Below are 15,000 nucleotides of genomic sequence, written 5' to 3' on the forward strand. Positions count from 1 at the left end.
AATAATAATAATAATAATAATAATAATAAGCATATTTATATAGCGCCTTTCATCGAAACCTCAAAGTGCTTTAATACCACTTCAATCTGGTGGCTTCACCAATCAATGAAGAGCATCTGGTTGGAGATTGAATTAGGACGCAGCAGCTAGGCGGGGGTTTGTGACTGTTCATGATTGCAGGAGAGCTCAGTCACGGGAACGATTGCCACGGCATTGTAATGTAAGCATCAGAAATTGTTGCCTTCGTATAAACTCACTATTTTATCATTATAGTCTTTACGATATGATGCGTAATGCTGGGGAAAATCTCTACACTCACTAACAATATATGCCCTAGAACTTAAACAGTGATATATTAAAATAGAATATCCAACAAAGGAAATTACATGCTAAACTTCTGTCTCAGACAACAAGAAATATGAAAGATAAATCGAAACATTAAGGCCAAAATGCTGCTTCAAAATATATATTTAGTCAAGTTTTTTTTTTAACTTTGAAAGCATCCAACATTTATTTCAACTGTTGGGATTCTACATACCGGTTCATGTGTGGGCACCTGGGATACCAGCGTTCCATCTGTTGTTCTCCACACTTGAACTTCTCCATTTTCACGCAGAGACTGAAACAAAAGGACACATTGCTACAGTCACAGTGACACAAAAGAGAAACACTTAGTAGTAGTAGTAGTGGTAATGGTAGTAGTAGTAGTAGTAGTAGTAGTAGTAGTAGTAGTAGTAGTAGTAGTAGTAGTAGTAGTAGTAGTAGTAGTAGTAGTATAATAATATAGTAGTAGTAGTAGTAGTAGTAGTAGTAGTAGTAGTAGTAGTAGTAGTAGTAGTAGTAGTAGTAGTAGTAGTAGTAGTAGTAGTAGTAGTAGTAGTAGTAGTAGTAGTAGTAGTAGTAGTAGTAGTAGTAGTAGTAGTAGTAGTAGTAGTAGTGAAATAGAATGCCATTTTATTACTATTACTACTACGCCTTACTACTATAGGCTAGCATTCGTGTGTGTGTGTGCGTGTGTGTATAGGTGTGTCTAACGCGGCAAGCAGTGATGCATGGGAGTAGTGTGTGTGAGCGTATGTGTGTATTCCGACAGGTATCTCTGATAACTAAGCAGAGTAGTATTATTATTATTGTTTTCCTTGTACTCGGTGTCGGTTGATACATCTTTTTATTGATATATTTATTTCTCCTGTTCCAGTTAACTTTAAAAGACAAATTTACTCTCCTTAGATCGGGGATATCCATGCCTTCAAAATGTATATTTTATTTCTTTATATAATATTGATGTAATTCCAATATCTTCATTTGTATTTACAAACAAGCAACTCGCACACTGTTTATTCATGTGTTACACAATAACCAAATTGCTGTTGTACCCACCAATTTGTAAGAATATTATTATGATACCACATTTTCACCTGTAACAGTTCATTTATTTTTATATGTTGCATTTTGTGATTTATTGCCATTTTATTTTAGCATGTCGAACACCCTCACGGGAATTCCCAATTTTCCTAAACATGCCCATCTATGATATTGTTGTGACGTAGGTGCTTTCCCTGAGGTCCGCGTCGATATTATTTTATCATGCATTTTTCATATTTTGATATTGTTTTCAATAAACCTCAAACATTGAATAATTAGCCTTCTGACGTTCACTCCTTCAATAACCCTTTCTTTAGGTGGGTGGTCGAGGAACCGGGGTTGACGAGGGATCTAAACCACTGGACTGTGTGTGCTCATCACATGAAATCACTGATCTTCATTTTCTTTACACTACTACTCCTACAACAGCTGAGAGACATAGCCGCAACCGGTCACATGAAATCATAGTCTCTTGGCTGCCTTTTACTTTACATGAAATCAGCTATCATCATTACTATTTCCTACTCTATCTCTATTTGAGCACCTCCACAGAACGGTTACGGTTCGGAACCCAAGTCGACTCTGCGACTGAGACCATCCACCTCTTTGAACGGTACTTCACCACACTCGTGATACCGTTACAGTAGTAGTAGTAGTAGTAGTAGTAATCATCTGCATTATCATCATAATCTCCCCTGTTTTTATGTGTTCCTATTGGTTAAATTCCTGAAAGTTTCTAATATTAGTTTATCCATTATTCATTATTTTTTCGTACCAGACAGCAATAAAAAAATTCGCCTGTTGGTTATTAATGACAACGCTACACGAGATACTCACCACACTGCAATCAGAGCCAATGGCGACACTCCCAACACCAACCACATTGCCCTGGTCAAAGAATGCGACTGTTGACACGTTGCCTGGGTTGTTGATTTCATAAGACTTGATGTAACCCTGGACAAGACAATAGGTTCACTCAAAACGTTATAAAAATATACATAGAAGAGTAAACATTAAAGAAGATAGAAAAATATGTGAAGGAACGATACCAGGCAATGCACAATATAAAATATGACCAAAAACATATTTAAAAAAAAGTCTGTCTTCCTCGACTTAGAATGGAAATTCTGACCATTTTCCCCAATTTATAGATGCAAAATATTGCAACAAAGTGGTCATTATAAATAATACCTATTGTTTCTGAGGAGGGTTTTTTATAAAATCTGCATGCTTAAGGAACATCGCCTCTTTAAGATTGGAAAAATATCTTCTGTGCTTATCAAGTATAATTGACCAAGTCCCTTGTTCCTTACATTAAAAGAATTCACCACTACAAATATTTTTATATCTTTTTTAAAACATTTCATCCATTAAACTGTTTCAAGACTGGAATGGAAAAAAAGATGAAAATACTTTCTAGCTCAAAATCTCTGCGACTACCCCTTCTTCTGTTTATTTCCGAGCTACAATCTGGCCAATATATTACACAACTTGCTCATATTCAATTTTATTATCTAATAAATCATATTTCAATTACAGGGCTCAATAATGGACCAAATGTTCCCGAAATACCCTAATAATAATAATAATAATAATAATAATAATAATAATAATAATAATAATAATAATAATAATAATAATAATAATAATAATAATAATAATAATAATAATAGCGTCGAAACTTCAAACCCTAAAGACATTAATATCATTGACATCGTACATACTATATATTGCAATAAAAATATTGTTTGAGAAAAAAGATTTTAACCAATGAAAATAACTAAAGCCTTAAGAAGAAAAAACAAAAATATCAATTTGTGTCATTGAAGTATTAAAAATTATAAAACGAATACAAAGGTATTCTTAAATGTATTAAAATCATTCTAATTTTTTCTTTGAACTTTTAAACTGTTCAATGTTTTGGCAGTTCGGTATATGAATGAATTAATTATACTAATAATAATGAATTAATACTTCTAATTAAGTAGAGTACCTTTTTTCTATTATTAAAATGACAACATTGAAATGAACCTTTCTAAAAGATAGTTATGGACAAGATGTGGTCTTACACTTTCAGATCCCCAGGTCAGCTTCTGGTAATTGGTGTTAAAACACATCGTGGCCACTGGACAACCAGCATCAAACTCTTCCACAATCTTCATCTCTTCTCCAGACACGTCCAGTTTTCTAATCTGGCCATCCTGAAATATGAAAGACATTTGTAATCGACCATCTGAAAATGGTATGATGTTGGGATGGATCAGATGCTTGAAACAGAACTGTCAGTTTATCTTAAATAACAAATAAGAAAGATGATGTGGACGGGTTGAAATGAACTCTTATTTGTCTTTAACGTTTCACTTATTAAATGTTTTGTTGACAAAGGAGAAACTCAAAGCGTCCACATCATCTGTCTTCATAAATTAAATTGGAGATTTTGTTCCATATCAATATTGGTATTTATTTATTCGGATTTCAAGCAGCAACATTAAGTTTAATGTATCAAATATGAGTTATAACGAATTCCTTTATTGAGGAGAATAAATTTGTTTCTTCAAAGTCAAAAACAACAATTTTGTTTTGTTTCGTTTTGAACTTAATTTCACTTTTGCTCGACGAATTCATTCATATTTCTGGTTGAAATAGAGTTTGGATTAATAATTTTTAAAATTTGGCATAAAAAAGTCCACATCATTTTTAATATGCCAAACAACAAAAGAACATAATCGTATCCCTCTAGATGATGTAAGACAAATAATATAAATCCTTGATACATATTGTTATTTGTTTGTATAACAATTTTTATAACAACTGTTGATATACAACTACAACATATCTCTATGTAATGTAACAGATGACATAAATATCGAAAGGTTTCCTTAACATAATCAGTTTTTTTCCTTGTTCCAATGATAAAAAAAAGATATACAAAGCACTGAGTCAAAGAGAGAAAATCAAAGCAAATGAACTCACGACACCAGCAGCAAAGAGACCAGTCTGATGCAAACACAAGCAATTCAAAGACCCTGGTTTTAGGATGAGTTTAGAAATATCTGCAAAAAATAAATTGTCATGATTTATGTAAGGAGCTCGAATTTAATACAAAAAGAAATTAATTGTTAGGTCGATATATGTGAGTAAAGCATTTTTTCAACATTGAAAGTTTTGAGTAATGCAATGGAAATCTAATCTGAGACTGTAAATAATTTGTATTATCTCCTTCAAAATTCTGACTTAGGATCACTGATAGTAAACAAGTAGGTGGTTAGTTAATCGTGACAGCAATAAACTGTTACCGTCTCTTGAAATTTTCATTTATAATGTACTGTTTATTAAAAATTATTTATTCATTTTAGACGTACTTTGCTGAGGGGCGTCTCAGTATTCAATAAGAGTTGAACTGAAAATCGAAGTTTCAAGATTATTTTTGTTTTTGAAAACCCATTACAGTACAGGATCCAATCAAACGAGTGGATTATGAGTCATCTGCCTTCCAACCCCTTTTTGTTTTTGAAAACCCATTACAGTACAGGATCCAATCAAACGAGTAAATTATGAGTCGTCTCCCTTCCAACCCTTACCAGCAGCAGGCATGTCAGTCTCCCCTCTTGACACAGCAGTCAGACCACGATCAAATGGGTCGTTATTGTCATCTATCGGTGGTCTGTACAGGACTCGAACTTTCATCATTTCACTGTCAACCTTTAGGTATATATAGATATTTGAGCATTGGACTTGCTACACATGATGGTTCTGATAGCAATTATAATAGACAATAAAATATGAAGTTCATTTACACAATAAAGTTTATGTAAATATGATAAAATGAACAAAGAAAATAACCAATAAAACAGAAATCATACACCAAATTTATATCTGGACAATTGTGTCTCTATGATGTTATGTTTATGCACTAGGCTTGATTTGAGTTTAAAATGAGAGTCCTGAGTTTAAACTTTTGTCAAAACACACGTGTCATTCTTCTAGAAACAGACGCAAAATTTGGAGGACTCTTCTAGGTTTATAAACTTTGCATTTGTAGTAAAATATTGTCAGCAAGATGAATCCCAAGTCAGCACAAACGTTAGAGGCAAAATCTTTGACCAAACACATTCCCCTTAAGATTATGACTGTTGAGACTTGAGAGAAAAGAATGTATCTCACCATGAAGAGTTCTCCTCCTTCACAACCCACGTAGAAATCGCCAGTTGGCAGCCAGGTCAAGGACACGGGTATCACATGCTCTGACATGTCCTTGATATCCTCTAACTGTTCCACTTGCTGTCCCACTAACCCAGCCACGGAGGACTCAGGGATTTGAACAGCGTACTTCGACATCTTTGTCGGACACCTCTCCATTGTTTCATCTTCATCTTTGTCTTGATCCTTTTCACTACCGTCGTCAATGGGTGGCAACTTGATTTTCCTGTTATGTAAATTATAGTAATAAAAATAGTTGAGTATTATTCACTTTGGTGCAATGGAACATTTTTAAACAACTAAAATATATAACAAACGAGCATTTTACAAAAAGGAAAATAGTTTCTTTTTTATCTTGAGGATTAGCATCTTACCCTGATTTCAAAATGTATAAATATATAAATAACAAAATAAAGTACAAATAAAAATCCATGTGCCACTGTTATAGAGAAACCTGATTGAATTAAATCACAATGGCAATAACATACAGCATAACTACAGATGAAAGACCTCTTTCTGTCATTTATGTCAACATTTCATTGAAATTGTCAGACATCAACAGTTTGAATGTAAACCCCTCTAACACATCCCTGGCACACTTACGACTCACTGAATAGAAACCTCACCATCTTTATTTGCCGCCAACAACTATAAAGTTCCTAACTTTTTTTAAATTTTCAATATGACAAAATGTCAAAGGGCTAGAGGTCGGTTGATAGCTAGTTTGGATAACAGAGAAAACAGAGAAAGTAAGAGTAAATAATGAAGTAAGAATTTTGTATTAAATGTCAAGAGCACTGATAGCCATGAGGTTTTACACTGTGTAATGAACGGAAGGGAGACAAGCCATGTTTCACTTCATGCTTATAAATGCTTATAAATGTGGATTTCTTTGCAAGAACTTACGTTGGAAGTAAGAGAAATTTAGAGTTGCATTGCTCTGTATTCCAGAGGGTGATGTTTGACTTTGTCATGACACAAATCTGGCGCCAGTTGGACTTGTTGAATGAAATTGTCAGGATGGGTTCTGGGGTCAAAGTCACTGATGTTAACATGGTACCCTCGATGTAATTCCTGAAAAAAATAACATGTATATTCTTTAAAACATACTATCCTTACAATCCTGCTGTTTATAATATATATCTTATTCAGTATTATCAAATTTAAATCAGAATAATCTTTTTAAAATTATTACTTTTCTAAAATGCAACAATTGCTTTATTTCCTCTTCTCATTGCTAGCACATGGCATTTATACAACTTGACTCTCATGTTTTCTTACTTTATGACAATTCAGATTCATACATATTTGAACATAAAACCAAAGTTCTTCCTTACCATAGTACCATTGAGAATGTGGGAGCCCCTGACACACTCGCCAAATAGTCACTTTCCGAAAAGACAATTTTTTGGAATTCAAACTGGGCACCTCCTGTTAAAAAGAATCCTACATAAATCACATATCATCTAATAAATCATAGAAATGAATGAAGGTTACGGTGGGTAAGTCTAAGTTAATTTTAACAACTCACAAAATAAAAACAACAATAATCTTCAGGGAGGCTAGGTGGCTGAGTTGTTGGCATTGCACCATGATCCAAAAAGTCCCAGGTTTGAGCCCACTTGAGGCACTTTCCTTTTCTTCCTTGGACAAGATTATTGACCCCCAATTTTTTTTGTTCACTTCAGACAACAAAGGTGGTTTCTGTTGACATTAGATGTTTGTTTGACGGCTTAGATCTATATTACTCCATGAAATGCCCAGATGACGGCATCTAATAGTGTTGTGGAAGGGCGTTTCTAAAAACCGTCAGAACTATAATTTGACTAATGGAGGTAGAGTTTGTTCTCATTTCTTACAACCATGTAGATAGGGTGCAGGTCTATTGCAATCTATTTTTTTCGTCTAATCTTGGAGACCCAACTACCAAATCTTTGCATGGTGAAGACAAAAGTCAGAATAAAATAATATATTTGACTCATCACAAATTCAAACTGGGCAGTTTGCGTAAGGATCAAAAGCTTTACCAAGTAAGTACTAGATCCCTAGTAATACCAATAATAGAGATAAAATTAAAAATTACAAAACATGAAATTAAAGATAATTAAATCACCAAACTGTCTTTTATTTAGAAAATAATACATATGGAAAGAAAAATAAATGCGAAGGACAAAAAATATAACAATCTAAATGAGTTATATTTTGAAGTTTAATATAAGGCACTGACCTTCTAAGACACTGACTTCATTATAGGTGGGATAAGCGTGTATAAATATCTTGGGATTTAGGCCATATTCAGTAAAGGCCACGTGTTTGTTGATGTGATGGACAGCAACAGCACCGACGGCATTGCCTTTGAAAGCGAAAGAGTCATGTTTTCCATCAGATGTGTTGATTGTCTTCAAATTTCTTCCACATTTGTAACTCAGAACATCAGGATCAAAATATGTTATTTGTGATCCATTGTAGCCCTGGCACCAACTGGATGGGATGTGAGAAAGAATAAAGTTTTAGAGCTATAACGAATATGATATGATAACACATCTCTCTGTTTTGAACTATATTCCTTTTCAAAATCCCTTAATATCAGCATCTCATGAACAATGTGAAGATGTAGTGGGAGGAAGAGGAGAAAGAGGAGGAGAAGGAAGAAAAATAGGTGGAAGAGGAGGAAAATAATTTTTTTTAAACATCTTTTTTGGTCACAATTGGATTCCGTTTGACTTTGAATTTTGTGCACTTATTAGACTTTTGAATCTTATTGTGAGAAATTCGGTATTAAAGGTAGGGTGTTGTTTCTTTCTTTATTGTTCGATTAAATGATCTCCTTTATATTTCATCTAAAATATTCCTGCAACATTTTATTATTAAAAAACCTAGACAGTTTAGACAGATAAGATGACTTCCGTTGTTTCACAGCTCTATTACTTAATCTTTTAGCCAATATGGACTTTCAATTAGTAGCAATGTCCAATAACTATTACCAGATAGAACGTTTCATTTTCATAAGGGGTGTGAATTTCTAATTTCAAAAACAATTTGCTGAGTTGGTTGTCGTTTATGACTCCGGTCGACGCCATTAACATTATTACTCTATTACTTACAGGACAATGTTTCTCATTATTTGCGATATTGCAAGTGATGGCAAACATTATGTTTCATCAGGTTATGGTTAGGGTTGGGGGGAGTGGGGTTGGGGGTCTCCTCCCGATGGCGATAATAACAATTTAACAAATCCCTTCTTTTACATTTAGATTTAGTCGTGATGTGAAACAACAGAAGTCCTCCCCTCTGGGTAAACAAAGCAAGATTTTGACTGGGACCTCGCTACTGTACCAATACCGAGTGTTGAGTCTCACAATTTTAACTAAGTATTCTACATAAGTCTAAGACTAAGACTCTATCTATCTAGACGTCTAGATATCTAAGACTAAGACTAAGGCACTAAGGCTAAGGAAGACCGCGAGGGGCTGTCGGCATCTAATTAATATCTGTAATAGTAATACAGCTCCAAGTAAGACATTATTAGCTGTATTTGAGTCTCCATATATCTCGTTCCAAAATTTCAACTTACGCCAAGTTCAGAACACCCGTGTCCATTATCTTCCACCTTTATTTTCATTTACTCATCTATCAGATGGAAAGAACAACATCCGCCATTTCTATCGTATAACGTTGCTAGGATATGATTGTAATGAAAACACCGTGACGTCTCGAAAACAGCGAGAACTTGCCACTATTGCTGTTTCAAACCTAATTATTGTGGTACACAATTTTGAAAAAAATCCCATTTCAATGCGACTTAAGCTTCTTGTATGAAGCACACATTTTGGTCATTAGGTTAAAAATTTAGTACATTTAGCGAGTCAAAACCCGAGCCTATCAATTCAGGCATAGATTTAACTTCAATTTAACGACGTTAGATTGTTACCTCATTATCACATGATATTGTTACGACCTGATCACATGATATGGAATCAAAATGGCGAAAATGTTTGTTTACGTTTCATCCGTAGTGATTTTTATGTTTTTATCAAGCCAGGTTTGTCTATTTTAGTGATTGCAAATAATTGATTCGTGATTCTGAAAGTCTTTCCACAAGTTCCTAGCAGTGAAGGGCAAAAGTCCCTTTGGCAAAAAATACAAAAGAGAACCTCCATCCCCAATACTTTATTCTAATAATAATATAAATAATAATATCTAGAATTATCAACAAAATATAAAATAATAATAATAATTAATAGACGTCTAGTAATAGAAACAATTAAATATCAAAGCGAAACCAGTGCTTGGAACTTGGGGAAAAACAGTCGTGATTCTTAAATGTTATCTATATTTTAGGTAAATAATATACAAGTAGAAATTCGTTGGAGAGAAAAATAAAGTGAGTATGTGACTCGTATATAAGTTATAATAAGGGAACAACACGTTTGTTTTGTGTTTTCCCCTTACACATTTACTCACTTTATTTTTCTCTCCATCTCATTGGCTCATTTAGGCCCCTCTAGTCTATAGACATAAGTTAAATGGAAAAAAAAAAAGATGAGACTATTTGACCATTTTCCTTATTTATCATCAGGCCTACTGTACGGACATTGATTAGGTAATTTGTTTGGCACTGTTCTGGGGTTGATGTCCCTGACAAAAGGGCGGCCATCTTTTTTATTTACCTCGGAACTGGGTCCGATCCGGGTTATCATTGTTAAACAAAAATATACATACTATATATTATTAAATGCAGTTATATGATACAAAAGTATTCCATTGTATCCACACAAACTTTAAATAACTGGGAGTCGTATGTAAACTCAATATTTCAATGTGTTTGACAGTTAAGACTTTTTCCAAAAGGAAGTATAGCATGTGAAGTGAGTGTAAAAGAGTCTGTCTTTAGTTTAAACTTAAGTCTAGGCTTTATTCAACATTCAAAAGAGGTACGACTACGACGAGAAACATGATGATCTGTAACACAAGCAGAAAAACAAACAGTTACGAAAACAGATAGAGCAGACATAGCATAACAAAGCATTGAAAATAATAACAAAGCGAAGCGCACAAACAAAGCTACATCACAACAGCATGACCATTAACATAGTAGATAATATCACCAAGAGATGATTTGAAAGACTTATGCCCATTAGTAAATGTGTCAAATTACATTTTAAAAAATGTAAGATAGAATTAGAGTAATAATGATTATAATAATAATATATGGTTTTTATATAGAGCCTTTCCCTGTATCTCAACAAGCTCAAAGCGCTTAACAGGAACATGTCATCTTTCACTCAAACATACGACCACTCAAACATGCAATATGACACAAATCAATATAATTCTACAGTGTTACATATTAAAAAGAAACATTTTAAAATGCTTTTTAAAGAAATCTGCATCATTACATTGCATCAAAGATTGGATGTGAGAGAACACAGTTTTACTGTGAGAACAACGAAAATATGGAACAGTTTACCTGATTCTGTTGTGAATGCAAAAACCCTAAATAGCTTCAAGGGCAGACTAGACAAATTTTGTTTTGACCAAAATGTTTTGTACAAATGCGCTTTAGATTGTATATCTGGAAGAAACTTAAATATGTGGTCTTGTGATATGACACTCGCTTTCGGATCAGAAGCACCTGGGTTCGAGCCTTGCTCAGCACATAGTTGAGTCCTTGGAAAAGGCTCTTTACTCACATTGTCTCACCATACTCACGTGTACAATGAGTACCTGTCTGTTAACAGCATTGTCTTTGTCCGACAAAAATTGTAATAATATGGCCTTACAGGCGTCATGTCACGTCCTACAATGTTACGTGTTGCTGTTGGCCAGGGACCCCTTGTAAAGCACTTTGAGTTTGAGCATGTTTAGTGGCTATTGCGCTATATAAACGCTAATTTTTGTTTTTAATCACAAAGTTTATGAATAAATAAAGTCTGGCAAAGAGGACCTATAAGGACCTGTGCTGGAAACAATCCATAAGTATCCATAGGTTTCCATAAGTATTATTGTCTCTGATATATCTTGGAAGGGAGTTCCAGATAAGGGGTGCTGAATATTCAAACGCATGCTCGCCAATTGTTTTAGTCATTTTTGGCTTCACAAGAATGTGATTATCAGACTTTAATCTCAGATTTTTGGCTGGGACATAGAATTTTAGCATTTCATTACTGTATCCAGGACAATCAGGGTGTAGTGATTTAAAAACAATAGTACAGATCTTATATTTCATACATTTCTCAATGGGAAGCCAGTGGAGTTCTCTTAGCAAACCCGATGTAGATTGATTTCTCCTCTTTCTTTAAATAAGCCTGACAGCATCGCATGATTTCTCCTCTTTCTATAAATAAGCCTGGCAGCATCGTGTTCTGGACTACCTGAAGGTTGTAATTTTGACTTTATTTATAGAAGAGAGGAGAGAATTGCAATAATCTAGCTTTGACAGTATTAGAGAATTAACTAACAAGGCAGGGATGTCTCTTGTAATGAGACGTCTAACACTACATTTTCTTCTCATCTCCATGTACATTAACTTTACGATATGATTTACTTGGCTGGTAAAAGACAAATCTGGATCAATGTATACACCCAGATTTCGAACAACCTTAGCAGTTTCAATTACACTATTTCCTAAAACGATTGATTCACAATTTACATTTTAAAGAATTGCTGGCCTAGCGATAAAGACTTGTGCAGCCAAACTTGTGCTTGCGACCACCTGCTATGATGGTCAGTCCTTCTGATTGACTATCGTTTTTTCACTCCAAGTATCAGTGATAAGGATTTTGTTATCTCATTGTCACTTTATTCTTCATCTACTCATAGATTGGAATTTGACCTGGCCGTAGGTAGACAGATCTACTCAATATGAGGGTCTTGTTATGATTTTATAAACTGTGCTAAAGTTGTAAAGATAATGTGCTCTTTCTCTTTGAATCATGGCCAAGTAGGGCTTATTTTTTAAAACAGGTGGTCTATATTTTAACCTAAAAGAAACCTTTAATCAAACTCTTTGTCAGAGCTGAGGGAAGAATGGAAGGGGGGAGGGGGGGGGGGGAAGGGGGTGAGAGAGAGTAATTAGTGTAAGGAAAAACATTTTTTTTAAAGACACCGGTTCATAAAATGTGAGTACTGATGTTTGTAAGTTTGAATATTATATGCATACAGGCTTTTCTTTTCTAACCACATTTTCTTGACAGTGTAATTGTTTTTCATTATCATTCTTACTCAGTCAACAGATGGAATACCAGAGTTCAAAATAAATTACCCAAATGATACTTTTGTGAGAGATGGTAATCCATTCCGCTATGTGTCCGGCAGTTTCCACTACTCTCGTGTTCATCCATTCTACTGGCAGGATCGTCTCAGGAAGATGAGGGCTGCTGGTTTGAATGCAGTGCAAACGTAAGATTCTATTTGATTTTAGTGTCATATTCTAAGGGCTTAGAGAAAAGCATACAAGAGAGGACTTATTCAATCATTAGAATCCTTATACCAATTCGCTGATAGAACATTTAATATTAAATAAATATCAATAACACACTGTACAGTCACCTAGAACAGACTAAACCAGGAGATATCCAACATTTATCTCATGAGTCAACTGGTCACATGGTTTGGATGAGTGGGTTAGACATACTAGATTGGTAGGAAATACTAATAAAAGGAATATACTTGGATATTGTAAATAAAAATGTGTAAATTAAATGTAAACCATATTTATTGTTTTAGCATAACCTAATTTAATTAACTTCTAATTATATAAACATCAAGAAAACGTTTTGCTCTTAGAATAATGTATTATGGTTTGGAGTTGTCATGAGGGAAAGTAGGTGGTTACTTTTATCTCAATCCATCTTTTTCATTTATGTGCGATAATTATGTAAATAGTTTTACCATTTATCTATAGAGTTAAAAAGCTATATATATCTATATATATATCATCTTCAGGTATGTACCTTGGAATGTACATTATAACTATTTTATCAATGCTATTTCTTCCTCAGATATGTACCTTGGAATGTACATTATAACTATTTGATCAATGCTATTTCTTCCTCAGATATGTACCTTGGAATGTACATTATAACTATTTGATCAATGCTATTTCTTCCCCAGATATGTGCCTTGGAATGTACATGAAATTACCCCTGGAAATTTCAAATGGGATGGCTTCTCCAACCTGGAAGGGTTTCTGTCTTTAGCAAAAGAGGAAGGACTAGTAGTTCTCCTCCGTCTGGGACCTTATATCTGTGGTGAATGGGAATTTGTAAGTGGTTCTAAGAGACAATCACATAGTAATGCTACAACATAGTTAGAACAAATATAATTGTACGCAGTTGTTGTATTGTATAACAACGGTTCTAAGAGACAATCACATAGTAATGCTACAACATAGATAGAACAAATAGAATTGCACGCAATAGAAACAAGTTGCATTCAATTAGTTCCAAAATCCAAGATATTTTGTAATTAAAAAATTTTTTTTCCCTCCTACATTTATCAGTTAATCAATTCTTTATCAGTTTGTATAATTCAGAAATGCAGGAAAATATAACTGTTTATTTCTTTTTTTTTGTTTGATTTTGTCTAAAGCAGAGATTTGCGCCTGAAACATGCTGTGTAAATATTTTAGTCTTTATTATTGAATCTGTATGGTTGGCGCTGAAGAAACCAATGGTCTGGTTGTATTTCAGCGGGGTCCTCATTGGGCGCGGGCCCATGTCAGTCGGGCCTTGAAATGGTTTAGGTGTGGTGCCATGATGACCAGTTCATCCAGCCCATTCCACTCGCTTGATTCCCTTTGTGATATGTCACTTGCTCAAACTCAAGCCTATGAACTTAATTTGGGTCATATTGTGAGTCAGATCCTAACGCCCCACTATTTATTGTGATTCACAACTAGAAGAGATTTTCAATTTTTTTTTGTCTTGGTATAAGAGAAAAAGAGAAAACACACCACGCTATAAATAGTGATAATCTGGTATCGATTTTGTTTTTGTTTCAGGGAGGTTTTCCAGCTTGGCTGATTACTAAGAATCCTGGCATGGTGCTCAGGACTAGTGACCCATGTAATTCAATTTTAATTATTCTCTTTCTGTGTTGCCATCATAATCATTCTTTTCACCATTACCATCATCATTTTCATCGTTATCATCATCATCATCATCATCATCATCATCATCATCATCATCATCATCATCATCATATCATCATCACCATCATCATCATCATTGTCATCACAGTTATCAAAATTGTTTTGTTTTGTTTTGTTTTGTTTTCCCTGTCTTTTTCTCTTTATTTCCATCAGACACTTCATTGGTAAACAGCCACTACTTACTTTAACTGTAATAATCAAAATACAAAAATTAGACTAAGAAACTAATAATAGATTACTAAAACAAAAATAATCAAAACCCGCCAAAGATGTGTGACGGT

At 34.1% G+C, this 15,000-nt stretch overlaps 2 protein-coding genes across 2 annotated transcripts in view; one reads left to right on the forward strand and one right to left on the reverse strand.

Annotated features, from left to right (window-relative positions):
* The window catches only part of LOC144966065 (cilia- and flagella-associated protein 43-like), a 50,073-nt gene extending 40,564 nt beyond the window's left edge, over nt 1–9,509 (reverse strand). Inside the window, exons 1-10 of the mRNA XM_078902106.1 lie at nt 9,140–9,509; nt 7,793–8,046; nt 6,903–6,996; nt 6,472–6,639; nt 5,530–5,791; nt 4,947–5,067; nt 4,339–4,418; nt 3,435–3,566; nt 2,203–2,319; nt 539–619 (exon numbers count right to left, since the gene is read on the reverse strand). Coding sequence (XP_078758232.1) covers nt 539–619; nt 2,203–2,319; nt 3,435–3,566; nt 4,339–4,418; nt 4,947–5,067; nt 5,530–5,791; nt 6,472–6,639; nt 6,903–6,996; nt 7,793–8,046; nt 9,140–9,165 — 1,335 coding nt within the window. The 5' untranslated portion in view covers nt 9,166–9,509. The remainder of the gene's footprint in view (nt 1–538; nt 620–2,202; nt 2,320–3,434; nt 3,567–4,338; nt 4,419–4,946; nt 5,068–5,529; nt 5,792–6,471; nt 6,640–6,902; nt 6,997–7,792; nt 8,047–9,139) is intronic.
* LOC144966066 (beta-galactosidase-like) overlaps nt 9,500–15,000 on the forward strand; it is a 27,903-nt gene continuing 22,402 nt past the window's right edge. The window contains exons 1-4 of the mRNA XM_078902107.1: nt 9,500–9,607; nt 12,794–12,966; nt 13,681–13,831; nt 14,570–14,633. Of these exons, the coding sequence (XP_078758233.1) occupies nt 9,548–9,607; nt 12,794–12,966; nt 13,681–13,831; nt 14,570–14,633 (448 nt within the window). The 5' untranslated portion in view covers nt 9,500–9,547. The remainder of the gene's footprint in view (nt 9,608–12,793; nt 12,967–13,680; nt 13,832–14,569; nt 14,634–15,000) is intronic.

This window comes from Berghia stephanieae, chromosome 2 (genome assembly GCF_034508935.2).
Source record: "Berghia stephanieae isolate SIO BIC M18660-M18661 chromosome 2, UCSD_Bste_1.3, whole genome shotgun sequence".
Classification (NCBI taxonomy): domain Eukaryota; kingdom Metazoa; phylum Mollusca; class Gastropoda; order Nudibranchia; family Aeolidiidae; genus Berghia; species Berghia stephanieae.